This window comes from Sorex fumeus, unplaced genomic scaffold (assembly GCF_029834395.1).
Source record: "Sorex fumeus unplaced genomic scaffold, SorFum_2.1 ptg000029l, whole genome shotgun sequence".
Classification (NCBI taxonomy): domain Eukaryota; kingdom Metazoa; phylum Chordata; class Mammalia; order Eulipotyphla; family Soricidae; genus Sorex; species Sorex fumeus.
The window spans coordinates 17133516-17156026 of record NW_026606086.1 but is presented as its reverse complement, the minus strand read 5'-3'; the positions used below and the strand labels follow the sequence as shown (position 1 = coordinate 17156026).

The following is a 22511-nucleotide window of genomic DNA, read 5'->3' as shown; positions in this document are numbered from 1 at the left end:
AGCACCTGTGCGGGGTCATCCGAGGTCCCTGGCATTCTCTGCCTGTTCCCCTCTTGGCCACACTGTGCCACGGGTAAGCTCATGGCCACCTTGCCGTGGCCGACCAGTCTCCACTCCCTTCCTGCAGAATTCACCTGCTCTGAGGATGTCTTTGCCCCTGAAGTCCCCGATTCCCTCTGTTATTTATTTATTTATTTATTTGCTTTTTGGGTCACACCCGGCAATGCTCAGGGGTTACTCTGGCTCTGCAGTCAGAAATCACTCCTGACGGTGCTGGGGGACCATATGGGATGCTGGGAATTGAACCTGGGTCAGCCACATGCAAGATAAATGCCCTACCCACTATGCTATCGGGCTGGAGCAATAGCACAGCGGGTAGGGCGTTCGCCTTACACGCGGCCAACATGGCCGACGCGAGTTCGATTCCTCCGCCCCTCTCGGAGAGCCCGGCAAGCTACCGAGAGTATTCGATATGCCAAACACAGTAACAACAAAGTCTCCAGTGGAGACGTTACTGGGCCCGCTCGAGCAAATCGACGATCAACGGGAGGGCCTTTACTTTACTATGCTATTGCTCCGCCCCCCCCTTCTCTCTTCTTTGGTGTGCGGGATCCCGTGTGTGATTTCATTGCATACATTTTTGTTTGTTTTTGTGTTTGGGGGGCCTCACTCTGGCAGTGCTCCAGTCTCACTCCTGCTCTGTGGTCTGGATCACTACTGTCAGGGCTCAGGGGACCAGGTGGGGTGCTGGGTCAGTTGAGTGCAGGGCACGCACCTTACCTGCCGGACTGTTGCTTGCAGGCCAGTCACCATCATCTCATTTGAAGGGAAGGAACTTTCAGTACGCGCAGCTGCTGTGGAGGTGGGGAATCAGGTTTGTGACGCCATGGAGTGTAGAAACGCATTAACTGGGACTGGAGCGATAGCACAGCAGGTAGGACGTTTTCCTTGCACGTGGCTGACCCAGGTTCGATTCCCAGCATCCCATATAGTTCCCCGAGCACCGCCAGGAGTAATTCTTGAGTACAGAGCCAGGAGTAACTCCTGAGCATTGCCGAGTGTAACCCAAAAAGCAAAAAAAAAAAAAAAAAACCCAACCAAAAAAACCGAAAGAAATGCATTAACTTCAGGGGCCCAAACCAAACCCATTCAATCCCGAGCACCCCACATGTCCCCTGTGCGTTGCCGGGAGTAATTCCTAAGTGCAGATCCAGGGCAACCTCTGGGCATCACGAAGTGTGCCCAAAAATGGAAAATAAAACCCAGAAATGTATTAACACCCTATCTCAGTCCATGTGGTGACTGTGACCCCACCCACGTCACTTCCTGTGGTGGCCGTGACCCCCGTGTCCCCGCGATGACCGTGGATGTATTGTCCTTTCTCCCCTGCGCAGGGAGCTCTGGTTTGAGTTACTCCCACCATAGTGCTCCCAAGGAACATCCAATTCCATCACGTACTCCCAATCCTCTGTGTTTATCTTGTTTCCCCACTTAAACATTTTTAAATTTTATTTTTAATCAGGGCTGGATCGATAGCACAGTGGGTAGGGCATTTGCCTTGCACACAGCCAACATGGCCAGTCTGAGTTTGATTCCTCCGCCCCTCTTGGAGAGCCCAGTAAGCTACTGAGAGTATCTCCCCTGCATGGCAAAGCCTGGCAATCTACCTGTGATATATTCGATATGCCAAACACAGTAACAATTGTCACAATGGAGACGTTACTGGGCTCGCTCTAGCAAATTGATGAACAACGGGAGGACAGTGACAGTGATTTTTTTAATCAGGTTGTTTACAATAATTTATTACATTCAATATTCCAACACCAATCCCACTACCATTACACCGTCCTACCACCAATATTTTGAATTTTTCCAACCACATTCCAAGTCTCCCCCAGTAGCAGGCCCTAAATAATTTATTTTATATTTATTTGTTATGAATAATCTAAAAATGATCAAAAGAGATTTCCTTAGAGGAAATTGTGTGAATATATTTGTATCTCAACCTGGAGCCATTAAGCCCATGTATAAGAGGTTTACTAACATGCTTTTACAGGTTGAGCCTTGTGTGCTTATATATATATATATATACATATATATATATAATTGAAATAAGTTGCCTTCTATTTTATACCCCATTCAATGTGGTGTGCTACTCCTGGTATATCGGTGGTATAGAGTGTGAGATGTCATGCAGCTGCAAATCTCCAGGAATTCTAAAATTTTGAATAGGTTGATACAGCTGGAGTTAAGTTTTATTCATTTATTTTGCTTTTTGGGTCACATCCAGCAATGCTCAGGGGCTACTCCTGGCTCCACACTCAGGTGTTACTCCTGGAAGACCATATGGGATGCCGGGGATCGAACCTGGAATGGCCGCATGCAAGGCAAATGCCCTACCCACTGTACTATCACTCTGGCCCCTGGAGTCAAGTTTTTTTTTGTTGTTATTTTTTTGCTTTTTGGGTCACACCCGGCAATGCACAGGGGTTCCTCCTGGCTCTGCGCTCAGGAATTACCCCTGGCGGTGCTCAGGGGACCATATGGGATGCTGGGAATCGAACCCAGGTTGGCCGCGTGCAAGGCAAACGCCCTACCTCCTGTGCTATTGATCCAGCCCCTGGAGTCAAGTTTTTAACTAGATGATGACTCTGGGGTCCAGAGGTATCTCTGCCTCTGCAGCTTGTTGCTCTCTTCTGAGATTTATTTGTGAGTCTCTAGATCGTGGCTGTTAATGAACTCACGAGGCAGCTCTTGAGCATGACTGCCAGGCTCCTGGAAGAACAGGGAGGTGGCGGGAGGTTGCCCATCCCTGACTCCGTGTGAACCTGAAAATCTCAGTCACAAAGCCCACATAGCTAGTGTTTGAGCAGATTCCCTCATGGATGAGGCTCGTCCGAGCCTGTGGAGTTTGGCCGTGAGCATGGCGGGGATCGAGTTCTGCTCTCTGTGTTTATCTTTCACCCCTCCCTTGTGCTCTGCTTCCACTCTGCTGATCACTAACACTCCAAGGCAGACTCGGACTTGTCAAGTCAGATTCTCCTGAGGACTCTGCATCTTGTACATGTAAGTGAAATATTGCTTTTCTCTTTCCTTTACGTCCTTTGCATAGTTTATTTATTTTTTCTTTTTGGCGATGCACAGGGATTACTCCTGGCTCTTCACTCTGGAATTACCCCTGGCGGTGCTCAGGGGACCATATGGGATGCTGGGAATCGAACCTGGGTTGGCTGCGTGCAAGGCAAACACCTTACCTGCTCCAGCCCCTTGCAGAGTTTACTTTAGAGCAATGTCCTTCTTGTCCTTTCTGACCCAGGAAGACAGTTAATGCTGTGCTTTTGTAACATGGGCGTTAATTGGCTCCAAATAATATTTACTCCTGGGCATCCATCATGTATACTCAATTTAAGCCTCAGTTGCCCTTGGTTCCTAATACCCCAAAACGGGGGTCCCTCCGAGGGACAAGTATGGACCCAGGGCAAGCTGTAAGCTACCTACCCTGGAATCAAGAAGGGACAGGCTAAGCTCCATAAGAAGTATAATAAGGGGGCCAGGGCGATAGCATAGCGGGTAGGGCGTTTGCTTTGCACACGGCCAACCCAGGTTCAGTCCCCTAGCATCCCATATGGTCCTCCAAGCACCGCCAGGAATAATTCCTGAGTGCAGAGCCAGGAGTAACCCCTGAGTATCACTGGGTGTGACCCAAAAAGCAAAAATAAATTAATTAATTCATTAAAGAAGTATAATAAGAGCACAGTCATGGAACAAACTTTGTCATGATCAAAAAAGAAGTAACCGAATAAGGACCCTGCTGGGGTTAGGAAAGACTAACCTGGCCTGAAGGACTATGGTCTGGGATATCCAGTGAGATGTCCCCCGGAGAGCCACTCTTTAAGTTAATATATCTCTTACAAAGGACTAGAAGTATTATAAAGAAGTGATTTCAAGATGACTGCTTAATGGATACTGACTAAGGAAGGGGAAAGTAGTATACCCTCGGATGGAATTCAGCACTTGGCAGATCTCTGCAGGGTGAGGTCCTGGTCCTTGAGTGTCTCTTGGGAGACCATCCCTTGAAGGAGGGCTTTCCATCTGCTGTCTGGCTATGCAGATATTCTGCCATACCCTGTGCAGTAGCCCCAACCCTTCACGGTTTCTCTCTAACCTGTGAGACTCGAATGCGTGACCACTGATCGCCAGCCGGCCTGACGGCCTGTTCCCTTCTTTATTCATCACCATCGGCCGGCTGGGGTGGGGGTTCATGTTGTGCCCACAGATTGAACTCACAGTGACCCCGTACCAATCCCTGTGGTGCTGTTCTGCCCTTCTGCCCCCCAGAACCTTCCCAGCTGAGGCTGCTGCTGTGTGAGCTGGACAGATGTTGGCCAGCAGAGCCAGCGTCTAGGGAGCAGAACCCAAGATGAAGCACCTTGGGGTGCTGTGCCCGAGTAGCCCCTAGACACAGTGCAGGGACGGAGCCCTGAGCCCCACTGGAGACCCCAACGCAGTACCCCCATCCGCCTGTGTGCAGTTCACTTTGGGTTTGGAGGGGGGGGGCACATGTGGCAGTGATCAGGGCTGATCCTGGCTCTTTGCCTGGGGGACCCTGTGGGGTGCCGGGGACTGAACCCATGTTGGCCATACCAGCACCCTCTCGTGGTGTCATGGCTCCGGCCTCTGCAGGCCACTACAACACTTTGTTGTTGTTGTTTTTGTTTGTTTTTAAAAAACATTGTGTTTGACTTTTTTTTTTTTTTTTGCTTTTTGGGTCACACCCTGAAAGCCAGGGGTTTCTCCTGGCTCTGCACTTAGGAATCACTCCTGGCAGTGCTCAGGGGATTATTGGGATGCCGGGGATCGAACTCGTGTTGGATGCATGCAAGGCCAACACCCTCCCTGCTGTACTATTACCCTGGCCCCTCATTGTATTTTACTCTGGGGTCACACTTGCCTCTGCTCAGGGGCCACACCGGGTGATTCTCCAGGGCCCATATGCGGTGCCTGGGTTCAAACCATTACCACAGCTGAAGCCATATGCAAGGTGAAACTTAACCTCAGTACTGTGTATCTGGCCCTGCTGTGTGTGTGTGCATGTGCATGCATTGTGTGTATGTGCATGTGCGTGCATGTGTATGCATGTGTGTGTGTGTGCGTGTGCGTGTGTGTGGTGTTTGAGTGTGTGTGTGTGTGTGTGTGTGTGTGTGTGTGTGTGTGTGTGTGGACCACACCTGGCGGTGCTCGGAGCTTAATCCTAACTGTACTCAGGGATCTCAGGGATCTCTCCTTGTGGGGGCCAGGGGATTGGCCCTGGGCTGGGTGCCCTCAGGGGTCTCTCCTGGTGGGCTCGGGGCTGGGGTGCTGAGGGCTGCACCCGGACCAGCCACAGGCATAGCAGGTGCCTGCCTCTGACGATCTCCCTGGATCCCCACTTTTTGTTTGGTTTGGGGGCCATGTCCACTGATGCTCAGGGTCTCCTCACGGCCCATTGCAGGACGATGCTTGTGGAAGTGCTGGGGAGGGTCCCTACAGTGCCAGGGATCAAATCCAGCCTCGGGCGTGCGAAATGAGTGCCAGCCCATTTCATAGCCTTAGAACAGCCCCAGGGCGCTTCCTAGATCCCCTCTTCAGCCCGAGGAAGTACCCTAAGTTGTTCCCGTCCACGGTGGTTGGGGTTCACAGGCTGAGCGTACGGCTTGCTCAGACCAGGGCTTGATCCCGGCCCACAGCGCAGAGCCCTGCTGGATGTGACCCCCCCAAACGTCAGTTGCTCCCAGTTGTGTGCCTGGCCTGGGGGTCCACCGTTTCCTTTGCTGCTGTGCCAAGTCAAGGGTAGAGGAATCTCCTTGGGATGAGGGGGCGACCCCATGGGCACGCGACAGGTGGTCACCTCTGAGTCTTGGCCGTGTCCCCCCAGGCGTGGCGGGGCAGCAGCCGTTGGTGTCCCTGCGAGCAGCCTGCAGCCACTTTGCATCTGCCAGACCCAAGGCAGAGGCCCCCGGGCAGGGCACTCAGCACAGGGAGGGGAAGTGAGTGGCCTCAGCGCACTGTGTCCACCCTGACGGTCCCGCATCTCCCTTTCACCACAGGATGGTGCAGGAGACAGGCGGGAGGGGGCTGAGGTCGTGGGCTGCTTTGGGGCCTGCAAGAGTCACCCCACCCGGAGGCCGAGCTGGGCCCTGGTCCTGACACTGCTGGGCTGGGGGTGGGGGATTCGGGCTGTGTGTGCAGGATGCCGGGTCTGGGTTTGATCCCCAATTACCACCCTCCCCCAAGAGAAGCCCCTCTCCCCAGTACCACCGGACCCCACCCCGCTGGGGCCACCTCTGGGCACAGACTTTGGAGTGACCCCTCGCACCACTGGAGGTGCTCCCGCAAACTCACAGACCCCTCGAGGATGCTTCTGAGTCGACCTGATGTCTGCACGGCTTTGTGGGGGCGGGGGCTGTCCAATGCCCGCCTCTGTCCCACCTCCCAGCTCTGCAGGTTCCCAGGCCCCAGTTGGCCTGGTGTTGGGCGAGACGCAGTGTTAGCTGGAGTTTGGAAAGAGCATCGATCCTGATCACCCACCTGGAGTCGGGGTGAGCCGAGACAGAGTCCTGGGCTGTCTGACCGCTCTTCCTGGGACCCCCGGCCCCCACGGGGCCCCCGAGCAGCTGGGTCCTTCCTGGATGAAGGCGCCGCTGGGGCTGCCCAGTTCTCTGGGTCCGTCCTGCAAACCGAGGGCTCTACATGCCCCCCCCACCCCGCTGCGGGCACCCCGCCCTACCCGTCTGGGGAGAGAAGGTGGCTCAGACGGGCTGGTTTGTGGGAAGCCCTGTCCCAGCCACAGTGCATGGGAGCTGCATGCACAGGCTGGGTTTGGGTTCGATCCCTGATCCCTGATTACCACCCCCACCCCGCTCCAGCAAAACCCTTCTCCCTGCTTTAAAAAATGTGTCTTGGGGGCTGGAGCGATAGCACAACGGGTAAGGTGTTTGCCTTGCATGCGGCCGACATGGGTTCAAATCCCAGCATCACATAGGGTCCCCCGAGCACCGCCAGGAGTAATTCCTGAGTGCAGAGCCAGGACTAACCCCTGAACATCACCTGCCGGGTGTGACCCAAAAAGCAAAAAAATCTGTCTTGGGGCCAGAGCTATAGCACAGAGGGGAGGGCGTTTGCCTGGTGTGCAGCCAAACTGGGTTATATCCCCCGCATCCCATAGTATCTCCCCAGCACCGCCAGGAGTAATTCCTGAGTGCAGAGCCAGGAGTAACCCCTGAGCATCGCTGGGTATGACCCAAAAGCAAAATAAAAGTCAAACAAATAAAATATGTGTTTGGTACACACCAAACTGAGGGTGGGCCTGGCATGGGCAGGACGTGAGTATCCCCGGGCTGCCCGCTTACTGCCCTGTCTAGCCTGCAGGTGGCCTGTAAGGACACCACAGAAGGTCTTGGGGGTGGGCGGTCTGCTGGGAGGGGCCCTCACAGTGGCCCCTGTTTGCAGGGTGTGGGAGGTGCTGGGCAGGGGGCAGAGTGGTCCAGCCCCCTGAGAGCAGAAGCAGAAGGTAGAAATGCCCCCAGACCATGCCAGCAACAAGGGGGCCGCCTGGGGGCATGGAGCCGGGGGGTGCGGCCAGGGAGCAGAGTCCCCTGCTCATGGGGACCCCGCTCGGGCCTCAGGTGACCAGGACACCTTCCTGTACTGCCACCCAGCTGTCACATTTGGCAGCTCCCAAATGCTTCCTGGAGGGCCCTGGTCGGGTGTGGGGCCGTGTTCAGGGAGCCCATGGGCATCAAGCCTGGCTTGGCCACGTGTGAGACACATGTCCCCCTGTGTGCTATTGCCGCCCCTGGTCCAGTTACGTCTCTGACAGACAGATCAGCAGGAAAAGACACTTAGTGTCCCCACACGGGGTGCTGCTGTCTGGTCCTGACTGGACGGGGGGCGCCGGGGCCGAGGGCTGGTTCTTTTATCCGAGGAGGCTCCTCACCAGGTCTCGTCTCCCAGTGTGGGACGGGCACCCCTGGGAGCCTCATGCCCACCCAGCCACTGCAGCGCTGCTGGCTCTCTGGGACGAGGGTTAGCTCAAAGGTCAGGAAGCACAAGGGACACGTTTAGGGGCCACCTGCTCCAAACTCTCAGGGAACACGGTGCAGCAGGGGACAGAGTGACACCAGGGGACAGGGACACCAGGGGGCAGTGTGACACCAGGGGATAGTGACACCAGGGAACAGTGTGACACCGGGGAACAGAGTGACACCAGGGGACAGGGACACCAGGGGGCAGTGTGACACCAGGGGACAGGGAAACAAGGGGACAGTGTGACACCAGGGGACAGTGTGACACCATGGGACAGAGTGATGCCAGGGAACAGGGGCCCCAGGAGACAGGGACACCAGGGGACAATGTGACACCACGGGACAGAGTGACACCAGGGGACAGCGGGAAACTGGGGGGCAGAGTGCACCTGGGGACAGTGTGTACTTGGGGACAGAGTGGCCCCAGGAGCCCCGCTGCAGCTTGCCATGTTCTGATGGCAGCTCTGGCTCCTCAGCTGGGGGCCCCAGGGGGTTCCAGGGATAGTCACAGCCCACCGAGACACAGAAGCCCCTGGAGGGGCCTTCGGGCCAGTGGGGACCCTGAGCAAGGGGCTGGGGTCCTGGCCGGGAAGAGCACCAGCGTTCAGAGCGCCGTGGAGGTGGACATTGGACAGCAGTCAGGGCCGCCCCGCTCACCATGGGGCGCGGTCTGGCTCCCAGATGAGTCTGCGAGAGCCACTGGGTCCTGTCTGGCCCCAGCCTGACCCCCACACCCCACCCACACGGGCGCCTCGTGCTATCCCACACTGCCCTGGGCACTCTCTCCTGCCCCTGGTGAGCAGCCGGAAGTCGAGTCTGTGTACTGGGGTCACTTCTGGTGGTGCGGGGACTGACTCTGGGCTCCTGCGTGCAGAACTGGGCTCAGCTCAGACACACTGGTTCCGTGTCAGCAGAGCTGGGCCTGCATCCACCTGTGCTCCCAGCGGGCACTGACACGTGTGTGGCGCCAGCTCCCCGGGACGCCATGGCTGGGCCTCAGAGCAGCAGGAACCCTGGGGGTCCTCACCCCATCAGTGCCTCGGGCCCAGCAGCCGGCAGGGTGCAGCCTGGAGTGCGGGGGCAGGAGGGTGACCTGTGCGGGCGTGGCCCCGCTCCCACTGAGGCCCCATGCATCCTCACCCGCCAGCCGTTCTCCTGCCCCCCTGCGGTTCTTACTCCGATTTTCCGACTCTATTTCTGTCTTCTCTGTCTCCCGAGGTTCCCGCTCGCGTGGGGCTTTGTTTATAGCATCTCTCGGCTCTGTGGTGCTTCCCAGATTTACAGGAGGAGCGTTTGCTCCCGGGACGGATGGGCAGGAGGGAGCTCACACCTGCCCAACACCCCAGCACACGCGCCGAACAGGCCGGGTTGCCCCTCTGGCTGCCGTGCAGGGCAGTGGGGGCCAGCCCTGGGCAGCTCTGGCTTCAGGTGCGGGGCTCCCAAGGTCCCTCTGAGGTGCTTGCTCACACAGGGGTGTGGCGTGCAGGGCCCTGCTTGCATGGGCTGCGAGGAGACCCCCTTGAGCATGGCTCACAGGCAGCAGAAGCCCCTGGGGTTGCGCCTGTCATGTGGGCAGTGTGGGGATTGGACCTGTGGCCTCAGTCATGACTGCCAGGAGGCTCTCTGTGCCCGGGGCCCCTGAAGATTAGTTGTGTGTGTGTGTTGTGGCCACACCGGTGGTGCCCAGGGACTGCACCCAGTATGCTACATGAAGACCGTCACTCCTGGGAGTTCTTTTTTTTTTTTTTTTTTTTTTTTGCTTTTTGGGTCACACCCAGCCGATGCTCAGGGGTTACTCCTGGCTCTGCCCTCAGAAATCACTCCTGGTGGTTCTGGAGGACCATGTGGGATGCTGGGAATTGAACCCAGGTCAGCCGCGTGCAAGGCAAGCGCCCTCCCCGCTGTGATGTTGTTCCGGCCTGACTATCCTGGTATTTCTTGGGGACCAGGTGTGGGGATTGAGGCTGGGTCTCCCTCAGTGTTCCGGCCCTTCACTTTTGTCATTGTTCCTTTGCTGTTGCTTGGGGCGGGGCCTGGCCAGACCCAGCTGTGCCCAAGGGCTCTTCCTGGCTCCGTACCCAGGAGTGGCCGCTGTGGTGCTCAGGGCCCACGTGTGGCTCCAGATTCAAACCCAGGCTGCAGCGGCTACAGCTACATGAAGACAAGGGCCGAAGCTCCTCCCCACCGAGGAAGAAACCTCCAGGGCACATGTCTGTGGGAAGCTGGCAGCACACCCCAACTGAAGGAGACCTCAGATAGGTGACTGCTGCCAACCCGGCCGGCACCTGCTCACTGCCCCGTGCTGGAAGGGGGTGGGGTGAGGCGCAGAGGGTGGGGGAGGCCAAAGGGTTAGCAAACCCTCAGGAGCCTCCTTCTGGGGAAACAGGTGCTAATGGGGTGGACAGGGCAGAGGAGACCGAGACCGCTCCTGCCCTGCACCGCTTTTCATGACTGACCACTTTCTTTTCAGTTGTCTGCGACCACTGAAGTGGGCACCCAGGGGGCTGCCGGGTTCCTGAAGGTGCAGATGAGGAAACTGAGGCTGGCATCAGTGAGTGCTCCCTCCCCCCTTTCGGCACCCCCATGGCGGCAGAAACAGCGGGGGTCCGACCCCAAGAGCTTTCCTCTGCTTTTTATTTTGATTTTTGGGCATTGGAGTTGGCAGTGCCAGGCTGTGCCAAGGGCGTGGCAGAGCCCTGAGCTGAGTCTCTGCTCACGGCCCTTCTGTGCTTCCCTCTTGTGGAGCCCCGAGGCGCAGGGATAGGTCCTGGCTCATTCTCATCGTTTGCGAAGATCTCACCCATGGGCACCCCTTGGCCAGTTGTCCTGGTGGGTGGGGAGTGAGTCTCCCTGGGACCAGCAGGGGGCGCGGCTGTTGGAGCCGGGACTGATGCCAGATGGACTTAGGGGGCGGGGTCAGAGCGCAGGGGCAGGGCTCAGAGGGGAGGGGCCCGGGCGTGGTCAGGGCGCAGGGGCGGAGTCAGTATGTGGAGGCGGGGCGTGGGGCGTAGTCAGTACAAGGGGGCGTGGTCAGCAGCTGGGGGCCGGGCAGGATGCCAAGGGTCCTGTGCAGGGAACCCAGGTACAGGTACAGGCTCAGGCGCAGGACTCGCGTGGCTTCCTGGGAGAGGGGCCTGTAGGGACAAAGACATGGGGGTCCAGCGGGGCCAGAGAGAGGGACAGGGCCCCCTGAGCTGGGTGGAGGAGGTGGAGGACGGGGAATGATGTGGGGACTGGCAGCGCCGGCTCCCCTCTGCCCCCCATCCCTGCATCTGGGACCTGAGATGCAACAGGCAACTGTCGAGGTGTTGCTGGAACCCCCTAGTCAGGCCCTGACACTGGTGCCAGGCATCCAAGGACTTGCCCTGCCCTGCGATGTGGACCCTTCAGGCGACCCCCCAGCTTGGGGCTATAGGGGGTATCCCGGACTCTTCAGGAATCCCGGGGCATGGGCTAGAGGGTGAAACTCCCCCTTCCCCTGCCCCCGCTCCCCAGCCTCTGACCTTGAATGAGGACATTACACGACCACATGGACCAGGAGGAACATGGCCACCAGCAGCATGGTCACCAGCGAGATGGGGCCCCTGGGCAGGAGGGCGGACCCTGAGAGAGGGGGTGAGCTGTGTCAGGGTGGGGATGGGGGGCTTGGCAGGCCCCACCCCCCGCCATGGGCATGTGGCTGCAGGAGCCCCAGGACCCTGGCCGAGGGCCTGACTGACCAAACCTCAGCCTCCCGCCTCCTGCCGCCTGTGGGTGGGCTCACCTGAATGCAGGGTGGGCAGCAGCGTGGACAGGGACCCGTCGTTGGGCTCGGGCACAATGCCCAGCAGCTTGCACATGAGCTCATACACGTGGATGCTCTCGAAGGGCTCCACCTCCAGGCCCTGCTTGAAGCTGGGGCCCACAGCCCGGAAGATGGTCTTCATGTCCATGACGTCATTGTGGAAGCCGTGCTCCCCATTGTTGAACTGCACGTTGATCCTCTGCAAGAAGAGGCCTGTCTCTGCGAGGCCCAGCACCCTGCCCGGCCTGCACGGGCATTGGGAGGCTCAGAGCGCCAAAGCCTGGGGAGGCCTCGTGGGACTCACTGAGTTCCCAAGCAAAGGGTATGAGCCCCGAGCAGAGCCTGCCCAAGCTCCTTTCCCAGCGCCGTACCCCGACTTTACACCCCAGCTTTGTGGCCCTGCTCTACACACCAACTCTGCACCTTGACTTTGCACCCAACTCTGCACCCAACTCTATACCCTGACTCTGCACCCTCAGTGCTTGACTCTGCACCCTCAGCACCCAACTCTGTACCCTGACTCTGCAAGCTCAGCACCCAACTCTGCACCTAACTCTACCCCCAACTCTGCACACTCAGCACTCAACTCTGTACCCCAAGTCTGCAACCTCAGCACCCAACTCTACCCAACTCTGCACTCAGCACTCAACTCTACCCCAACTCTGCACACTCAGCACTCAACTCTGCACCCATCTCTGTACCCCACCTCTGCACGCTCAGCACCCAACTGTACCCCAGCTCTGCACACTCAGCACTCAACTCTGTACCCCAACTCTGCAACCTCAGCACCCAACTCTACCCAACTCTGCACTCAGCACTCAACTCTACCCCAACTCTGCACACTCAGCACTCAACTCTACCCCAACTCTGCACGCTCAGCACCCAACTCTGCAACCTCAGCACCCAACTGTACCCCGACTCTGCACGCTCAGCACCCAACTCTGTACCCCAACTCTGCACGCTCAGCATCCAACTCTGCACCCAACTCTGTACCCCACCTCTGCACACTCAGCACCCAACTCTGCACCCAACTCTGCACACTCAGCACTCTAGCTCTGTGCCTCAATTCTGCATGCTCAGCACACTCTCAGCGTACACAACTCTCTACACTCAGCACCCAACTCTACACCCTTAGCACCCCAACGCTGCCCCCTGCCCCCTCAGCACTGGTCTCTGCTGACTGAACCCTCACACCACCTCCTCGTCCTGCTGAGTGCTCACCCTCTCCCACCTCTCCCTGCACAATCTCACCCACGCGCCCAGCATGCACACAGAAGCACCCTGCACACACCCAACATATGCACATACGAGCCAGCACATATGCACACGCACATACACGCCCGCATGCACATACACCATTGCACAGGACGGGGTGCGTCCCTGGTCTGACGCCCCTCCCACAGAGGGCTGGCCCGAACTTGGGGTGCAACGGACAGCCCCTTACCCCGTGGATGACGTAGCCAGGGTCGCTGTACATCACCAGGGGCGTCACCCGCGGGTGGTTGGCGTAGTGCAGCTCCTTGGGGAATGTCTCCTTCTTGTAGACATGGAGCTTAGGGTGGGCATTCTTGAGGGCCTCGTACACCTGGTCCAGCTTCCCCTCCTTGGGGTACAGCATCCCGTTGGGCCCGTAGTCCACCAGCTCGAAGTAGATGTCCTTGAAGCTGAAGTTGGCGATCTTGTGGAGCTCCACCAGGTCGGACGCATTCTTTTTGACGGTGTTCATGCCGTGGTCGGATGTGATGATGAGGTTCAGGCTGTGCTCCAGGCCCTCCTGCCGGATCCTGTCGCGGAGGTAGCCCACCGTGCGGTCCACCTGCTCCACCATCCTCTTCCTCTCCTCCGAGTCGGGCCCAAACTTGTGGCCGGTGGAGTCAGGTTCCCCATAGTAGAGCGTGACGAGGTCCAGGCCGTCGCGCGTGAACCAGCCCAGCACCGTGTCGATGTTGGCCCTCCACTCCTTCTCGTCCTTGTAGTTGTGAAGGGCACCCTCCCGGCGGCTCTGCGTCACTGCCATGCCCTGGTAGGTGACGTTCCCGCCTGGGAAGAAGAACGAGCCGGTCTTCAAGCCCTGCGAGGAGGCGCCCTCAGTCAGGCTTCCTGGCCGCAGGTGTGGGACTCTTGGCCCGGGTCTGTACTGCCTGCACCCGCCCCCACTGCCAGCGGCCCCCCTCCCCCCCAGTGCTTGCGTTCAGCCGCCGTCCTCCTGCTGTCCACCTGGTCACGAGTCTGCAGGAACAAACTGCAGGATCCCTGGGGACACCCGTGCTTGTCTGTCCACTAACCGCCCGCCCAGCGCCCCTGCCCGGCTTTGTGCCTATGAGGTGGGGCTGGCAGGTCCATCCCCGAGGGAGGGGCACCCTGCAGGTTGATCTGGCTCACGAGGAGACCACCCTGGCCCGGTGCCCGGCCACTGCCCCCCATGCACCTGTTTCTGGGCAGTGATCCAGATGGGTAGGCTGCCGTTGTCCCACCAGCTCTCCTTGGTGAGCGTCGGGTGGTAGGGCAGCTTCACCTTGCTGCTCAAGTTGTAGAACATGTTGTGGACCACGCCGTGGTTCTCGATGTACTTGCCTGGGGGAGGGGGGCACCGAGTCACGCTGGGCACCATGGGGCCCCCAGGGTGGCCTGTCCCTGGAAAGCGCAGGGCGAGATGGCCACGGGGCAAGGCACGGAGCAGTCCCTGCAGTCTCCACCAGAGCCTGGCAGATGCGCAATGTGGAAGTGGGGTCTCTGCTCACCCCGGGGCACAGGGCAGAGCTGTGATGGGCGGGGGCTGCAGAGAAAGCCAGAGAGAGCCCGAGGCTGCACCCCTGCCCGCCCGAAGCCGGACCCCAGGCCCCTGAAGCAGCCTCTGGTTGTTTGTGTTTGGTTTGGGTTCCCGGCCGTGCTCAGGGGACCAGAGGGGGTTCTGGGGACAGAACCTGGACCCTCCCCGACTGTCCTGCGCAGACCAGGCAAGCCCCTGGGGTCCCGGGCTCCCTCTCCCTGCGGCAGGGCTCACCGGTGACCAGGGTGAAGTGGCACGGGCTGGTCATGGTGACGAAGGCGGGCGTCATGTGGCGGGCCTTCACCCCCTCCCTCGCCATGGCGTCCAGGTTGGGGGTGTTCACGTCCTGGTCGTAGTCCCAGCGGAAGCCGTCGAAGGACACGAGCAGCAGCTTGTGCCGGGAGCTGAGCTCTCTGGTGGGCGCCGTGGGCACTGCAGGCCCAGGGGTGGGGAGGGCGGTCAGCAGCAGCACCAGGAGGGCAGCCCTGGCGTCCATGACGGCTCAGCAGGTGCAAAGTCCCAGGCTCACGGGTGCCCGCCGCGCCCACTGCAGCCCCTGCACCTGCTCCTGCTCCCAGCCTCCACTTATATCTGCAGCACGAGCTGGGCCGGGCACCCCGCCCTTGGCGCGTGCATCCCCGGGGGTGAGGGGATAGCCCGGTCCCTCCCCTTGCTCTGGTTGGCCTTGGGCAGGGGCTGCCGTGGGCCCTGGGTCCAGGAGCCTTGTCCGTGGGGACCCCATGGCACCCCAGCGCCTCTCCCTGGGGCCCCTTACGGAGACGGGAGTGAGGAGGGAATGCCAAGGATGGGGTACAGGAAGCTGAGGCTCCTATGAGCATGTCCACATCAGAATGTTCTGGAGCCAAGAGGCCACAAACAGTTAATGTGTCTAATGGGGGAACTATTGTCTCTGATAGGGGGAGACTGTTATGTCTGATGGGGGAGGCTGTCATATCTGATGGTGGAAATTTGTATCTGATGGTGGGGACTGATGTGTCTGATGGGGGAGGCTGTTGTGTCTGAGGGGGGGGACTTGTGTCTGATGGGGGAGGCTTTCATGTCTGATGGGGAGGCTGTCGTGTCTGATGGGGGAGGCTGACATGTCTGATGGTGGAAATTTGTATCTGATGGTGGGGACTGATGTGTCTGATGGGGGAGGCTGTCGTGTCTGATGGGGGAGACTGTCATGTCTGATGGGGGAGGCTGTTGTGTCTGATGGGGAGGCTGTTATGTCTGATGGGGAAGGCTGTTGTGTCTGATGGTGGGAACTGATGTGTCTGATGGGGGAGGCTGTTGTGTCTGATGGGGGAGGCTTTCATGTCTGATGGAGAGACTGTCGTGTCTGATGGAGAGACTGTCGTGTCTGATGGAGAGACTGTCGTGTCTGATGGGGGAGGCTGTCTGATAGGGGAGGCTGTCGTGTCTAATGGGGCACACATGTCCCACATGGAACTGGATCCCTGCAGCCGCCCCCGCCCTCACCAGTGGCTTCCTTTGCGGGATGGCGGTGGGTCCTGCTTCCCTGGGGAGGGTTCCTGACTGTCGTGCATCTGGACAGCCAGGGACAGGCCCCCTGCAGGGATGGGGATGCAGGAGAGCGTCCCATGGGATGGTCAGTGCCCACGGGAGGGTCAGCGGAGCGGGTGGGCAGGAAGACGTCCAGGTAAGGGCCGCCTGTAGGTGACGGGATGTTGGGTCACCAGCCTGGCTGGCGGGTGAGTGACCCGGCTGGGCAGGGGCAATGGGGGAGCCTGTGACTGGTGCGTTTTGTCTTCCATTGCCTGTTCTCCCCCTGCTCCGTGGGAAACATGGCTGCCAGGAGTAAAGACTACATTTCCCAGCATGCTGCGCGGTAATGTCAGACCACGTGACGTGTCATCAACAATGGGGGGGGAAAGAAGCAGGTCACGTGCCACCCAGCCTCCTTCCAGGGTCTCTGTCTCCGTCCTCCTTGAGCTCTGAGTCTGCCCAGGACCCCAGGGCAGAGTGGGCAGTGTGGTCGGGCCAGCCCTTGACGCTGGCCCCCGGGGCTGCGGGCTGACGGGGGCTGGCGGGGCCCAGACCTGAGCCTCGGAGCGCCGGTCGCTGGTGGAACAGCCTGGGTCTGCCTGTTCCCGCCGGGGTCCGGCGGGAGGTGGACACGCCGGTCTGCGTGTTCGGACACCCCCGTTTGGTGTGCGCGCCCCTCTCCGCACCCGTGGGGCGGCGTGCCCTGTCCCAGCCCGGGCAGACCTTCCCCAACAGTGGGGAAACTGAGGCAGTCAGTGGACCTTTGGCTCGTGGGGCTCCAGAACTGGCCCTTGGGCCCCTGCCGCACCTGTGCTGCCGGCTCTGGGAAAGAGCACGGATGCCGGGCGGGCCTGGGCCTCCTCTGCCCACTGTGGGAACTGCGGGCCGGGCAGACGCCTCTCAGCCAGGACAGTTGCTGGCCCTGGTGGTCACTGAGGACAGAATTGGGGCTGCCCCCGCTCTCTCCGTCCGCGGGCTCTGCGGGCTTTATTGGAATTGCTCTGGCACTGGGGCGGTGCTGGTGGAGCCTGGGAACTGTCTGGAGTGCAGGACCACGTCTGTCACAGACATCCCCTCTCCTCTGCCTGTTGGCCATGGGGTCACGATGGCCTAGGGGCGCACTGGGAGTCAGGCACGTGCCTCGCTTCATTCCCAGCACCTGGGCCTGTGGCAGGCCAGGGAAGGCGGTCGGGGGTCTCATATCCCTTGGAGAGGGGAGACTGACCACCGGCAGAGTGGTACCCAGCCCTCCACAGGGAAGAACAGACTTAGGGCGTGGTCCTGTGTCTGGCTTCTGGCCAGCAGACCCTCTTTGGGAGAGAAAGTGTGGCCAGAGGACAGAGGCAGGGTGCTGGCCTTGGCGCGGCTGGTCCCCGGCACCCCGTGTGGGTCCGCAAGTCCATCAGGAGTGATCCCTGAGCACTGTGCCAGGAGCCAAACTTCAGCACTCCCCGTGTGTCCCTGAGGGACAGTGTCCAGGCAGCGGCCCTTCCGGGGGGGCCCTGGGTGGCGCCTTCCCAGCACAGGATGGGCCAGGGCTGATCACCAAGTCAGCCTCTGCCTGGTACCGGCCGCCTCCCCAACCCATATCTACGCTTTCCGCCCTGATTAGCCTGTGGTGGGGCTCTGAAGAGTGGGGCTCGGCACGCGCATGCCCCAGTGAGCACCTGCCTGTCTGGGTGTGTCCCTGGCCACCTGCCCAGCTCTCCTGCAACTGTCCCGGGCTCCTGCCCGCTGCTGTCTGTCCCGGGCTCAGGCCTGGTCTCAGCCCCCTTCGCCGAGTGGATAGCTGCCCCCGCGGGCCCCACGCCCCTCTCCCCTCCGCCGCCCACAAGGCTCCCACACCCCTCTCCCCTCCACTGTCCCCGCCGGTGGGTGCCGTGTGGCTGGGGCCTACTGCGGGGCTGACTGAGGCCCGGTGGGAGCATAGGTGTCCATGGGGACACAGCGACAGAATACCTGCGCCGTGCACGCATGAGTGTCCATGAATCGGTGATGTGTGTGTGTGTGCATTGGGTATGTTCTGTGTGTGATGTGCATGTGCATATTCTGTAGGTGCACGTGTGCACACAGTATGCATGGGTGACCACACGAGTGAGCCTATGTTGGGTGCCATGCGTCTGTGTGTGTTTGGTGTGCTCACGTGTGCCTGTGTGTGTTTTGTGTATGTGCATGTGTGACCCCCAGTCTGCAGTGGCTCTGGGGTGTCCCCTTGAGTCTGGGACAGGTGGGGGCACACACGCTGGTATGTCTGTAGGATGGAACATGGGGGTGGGTGTGGCCGTGATGGGTGGTCAGCAGGCGGGGTTGGGACCCCAGATCAGCACCTGGAGGCCGAGGCCTGCAGTGCTGACTCTGGTGGCCTACGGGGTAACCACCTGCCACGGGAACATGGATGGGCATGGAGGGCGGGTGCTGGGTTCCAGGCCCGGCACCGTGCCCCTCCCCCACTCCCAGAAATGGTGCAGAAGGTGGGGGTCACTGATCTCAGGGTGGCGGGGGCTTGCTGGATAGGAGCAGGGGTGTGTGGTGTGTGTGTGTGTGTGTGTGTGTGTGTGTGTGGTGTATGTGTGGGGAATGTGTGGGGGGGTGTGGGTGTGTGTGGGGGGGGTATGTGCTATGTGTATGTGCTGTGTTTGGGGGGTGCGGTGTGTGGGGTTGTGGTGTGGGGGGGTGTTTAGAGTGTGTGTGTGTGGTAGAGCCCAGGGAGGCTCCCATGGTGGGCACTGCCAGCCCCTTCAATCTGGGCCTATCCGGGAGGTCTAGGAGGGTGCGGTGGCTCTAGACAGACACGGGGCTGTGACCAGAGAGGAAGTGCGGTGGACAGGGCACCCGCCTTACGTGTAGCTGACCGGGGTTTAGTCCCCAGCACCCCATTTGGTGGCCTGAGCACGGCCAGGCGTGATCTTGAGCACAGGCCTAGGAGTAAACCCTGAGCACTGTTGGGTGTGACCCTCATATAAACAGAGGGGCCTAGGGGATCCCTGGGGGGCTCCTGGGGGTCCAGGCAGTGTCCCTGTTATGGCCTTCCTTGGCCGCACCCTCAGCCTGGCTCCCATCTGCCCTGGCCCAGCTCCCACTGCCCTCGTGGTCCCCAGAGGTCCTCCCCAGGGTGGGTGCCAGGCCCTGAGGGCCCCCGGCTCGGGCTCCCGGGGGCCAGTGTGGCGCGGCCGCCGCTGGCCTGAGGACTCTGGCCCCTTGGTGCTGGGGTGGCACGGTTGCCAGGCCCAACGTGGTCCTACCCCTGTGTGCCCGGGCACGGGGCAGGGCCGTGGCGGAGATGTTCCTGTGGTGCTTATCGCGTGTCCTTGGGATGTCTCCGAGCCCAGTTTACAGCCGCAGGGACTGATAATGGGGGCGGGCGGGCGTCAATGGGGGAACTTCGACCCGTGGGGGGGTCAGCACGGCCGCTCCTCCCAGCCCCTCCCGGGTGGGGACAGGGTCAGCCGGGATGGGAAAGGCCTTGGTCAGGTCTGCCTCCCCCTGCACCCACACACCGCACCACACACAGGGAGCCTGCACCCAGCACCCAGGAGACAGCAGGCCCCCTACTCCGGGAGCCCAACGCCCCATGGGTGGGTGCCCGAGGCTCTGGGGGTGGGGAAGGGCAGCCACCCCCCACTAGACACAAGCTCAGGGCCCAGGGCCAGCAAGAACTGGGGTGCACATGGGGACCCCAGTGTGACACGGCCCTGAGGTGGTGAGGACTTGGGGTGTGGGGGCCCTGTGGACTGGGGGGGATGAGCAGCCCCTCACTGGGACAACTAATGGGGTCCTGGGCAGGTGAGAGTCGCTGTATCAGATGCCCGTATCTGAGATGCCTATATCAGCGATATTCCATATCAGAGATACCTCGTATCAGAGATACCCCGTATCAGAGACTTCCTGTATCATGCTGCCCTGATACCCCGTATCAGAGACGCCCTGTATCCGAGATACCCCATATCAGAGACACCGGTATCTTCGCAGGTCTGAGGACTCTGCGTTCCAGCTCCGCCTGGCTATCCTCTCCGAAGGCGCAGTGAGGGAATCCCCGAACCGCTGTAATCCAGGAAGCCCCTACGGGCACCCCTGGGGGTTTCGTGCTCACAGGGGTCGGTGGAGGGGGTATCTGGGGGGAGTTGAGTGCGCCTCACCCCCAGGCCCTCCTTGCTCCTGGGCGCCCGGGGCCTGAGGGTGTCCTGAAGCCCCGGGAATGAGGTGGGGCGGGGGGAGGGGGGTGGGGGGGGAGCTGGGCAGGGCGGGGCCTTGGTCTGTCCTAGGCGGCCGCAGAGGGGTTCCTTCCTGCCGGCCTCACTCCTGAAGGGCTTCCTGGTTTGGTTTGGGCCACACCCTGCTGCGCTCAGGGCTCACTCCTAACGGCTTGGGGCACTGTAGCAGGTGCTGCGGGTGGAGCCTGGGTTGTGCTGTGGTTCTGGCCCCGTCGGGGTTGTTCTGGTTCATTTCCCCTTCTTCGCCCTTTGGCCTGAGTTCTGCTTCCCCTGCACAGTGCCTCTGCCTCCGTCTAGAGGGTGTCCCTGCCTCTGCCCTCGCTCTGTAGGTCTGTTCCTGCCTCTGCCGTCTGTCTGTAGGGTTTGTCCCTGCTTTGTTCAAGGGTTTGCGCCTGAGTGAGAAGGGCGCTTTCTGGCTGCTCACCTGGGCCAGGGGGCTCGTGGATGGGTCTCGTCTGGGGGGGCTCACTTCCTTTCCCGCTTGCTGTGTGCCTGGGCTGGGCCGGGTCTGACAGTCCTGGGATTTCACTTGAAATTCCGGAACGGACCCAGCACCACAAACCTTTGTAGTCCCAGAGCCGCCCGCCAGGTGGGGCTGTGCAGCCACAGACCCGCAGGCCTGAGGCCCGGCAGCCGGGAGGGTCCCACAGTCCGGAGGTTCCCAGCCATCTCCTCCCCCCCCCAGCCAGGCTTCTGTGCCCTCGTGTGTGAGGTGGGCTTGCTTCTGCCCACTCGGAAGCTCGTGCCAGCAAGGGCCCGTCTACTTTCCTGCTCAGGAAACCGAGGGCCCTGGCAGAGGGACATGGCAGTGTCTCATCCGGTCACCCCAACTTCCCCTGCAGTGGGCGTCAGGCTCAGCTACTGCCCCTCCCCCGAGGCCGCTGTGAGCTGCACCTCCAGGCCTGGGACCGCCCCCCCCCCCCCCCCCCCCCCCGCTGTTTCCTTTTGAGCCAGAGGCTGTGAGTTTGGGACCTGCCAGGACAGTGAAAGCCCAGACTGGAGGAGGGGGAGGTGGGGCGCATGCAGGGGAGGGGGCAGGGGGTCTCTGCCCACACCCCACGGGCTTTCTGTCATCTGCTTCCTCTGTCGTGCCCTCGGACCTGGCCTCCCATTCCCGCCCAGCCTCGCTGCTCCCACCTTCAGACCCTATTGACCCAGATTGCCAATGGGGAACCCCCATGGCAGGGGCTGAGGGGTGATGGGGATGTCGGGGGTTCCCAGAGGGAGGCGGGAGTTCTGGGCTGGTGGTGCTCCGGGCCCTGAGCTGAGCACTTCAACAGCGCCCCTGCCCATGCTTTCTGGGGATGCTGGCTGTCCAGGGTCTGGGGGCCGTCCTGCCCCCTGATGCCTTGGCTCAGCTGCCGAGCTCCGCACCCCAAGCTGAGCTTTGAACAACTGGGGGCCATTGCAGGCCCTCTGGAGACTAAGCTGGCGGGACTGTCCCCGTGGTGCGGGAGCCGTCACCCGTCACCCAGGAGCCTGCTGAGGGCGGTGAGCGGCGGGAACCCAGGCCGAGACAGGTCGTCGCACCTCTCGCCCCCTCAGCTGGGAGAGACCCCCGACAGCTCGCCGGCACCCACCCGTACCGAGCAGTGTGGGGGAGCTCACGGTCCCCGAGCCACGGCCTCCCGTTACCCGCCGTACCGGCTCCGACAGCCCATCTCCTCCCGAGCCCAGTCATTAGACTAATTAGTGGCTAATCAATGTTTAATTAAAACCTTAGCCGTTCATTCCAGGAAGCACCGGCAGCTTGGGGAGAAAGGGTGGTGGGGGGCTCCGTATCTCAGCAGACTGGCCTTCTGGGGGCCGTGGCCAGGAGGGCAGCTCTGCCGCTCTGGCCCCATCAGCCACACACCGGGAGCCAAACTGGAGCCCCTGACACCAGCCAAGTGGGAGCCGGGCCGGGGACCTCTGCCTCGTGGTACAAGTCCCGTCTGCCCGCTGGGGGATGGTCTCCAAGGGCCTGGGGCATTCTCGCAGCAAGAGCACTGTGGCACAAACCAAGAGGAACCAGTCAGCTGACCTCGCCTTGCCTCACCGGGCCCACTCAGTCCCTGCGAACCACCGGAGTCCGCCTGTTCCCACCTGGCCTTACCGGGTCTCAGCTGACCCTGCCTGACCCTGCCTGACCCTGCCTGATCCCACCTAACCGCACCTGACCTCACCTGATCTCA

The 22511-nt window shown here is 60.6% G+C and overlaps 1 protein-coding gene across 1 annotated transcript; it reads right to left on the bottom strand.

The window, feature by feature from the left end:
• Positions 1 to 11043: 11043 nt before the first annotated feature.
• On the bottom strand, positions 11044 to 15113 carry ENPP7 (ectonucleotide pyrophosphatase/phosphodiesterase 7). The gene is made up of 6 exons (XM_056115365.1): positions 14852 to 15113; positions 14276 to 14421; positions 13292 to 13918; positions 11827 to 12046; positions 11585 to 11666; positions 11044 to 11197 (listed from the first exon to the last, which is right to left on the bottom strand). Exons 1-6 carry the CDS (start codon positions 15111 to 15113, stop codon positions 11044 to 11046), a joined length of 1491 nt encoding a protein of 496 aa, XP_055971340.1.
• Between the last annotated feature and the right edge of the window lie 7398 nt (positions 15114 to 22511).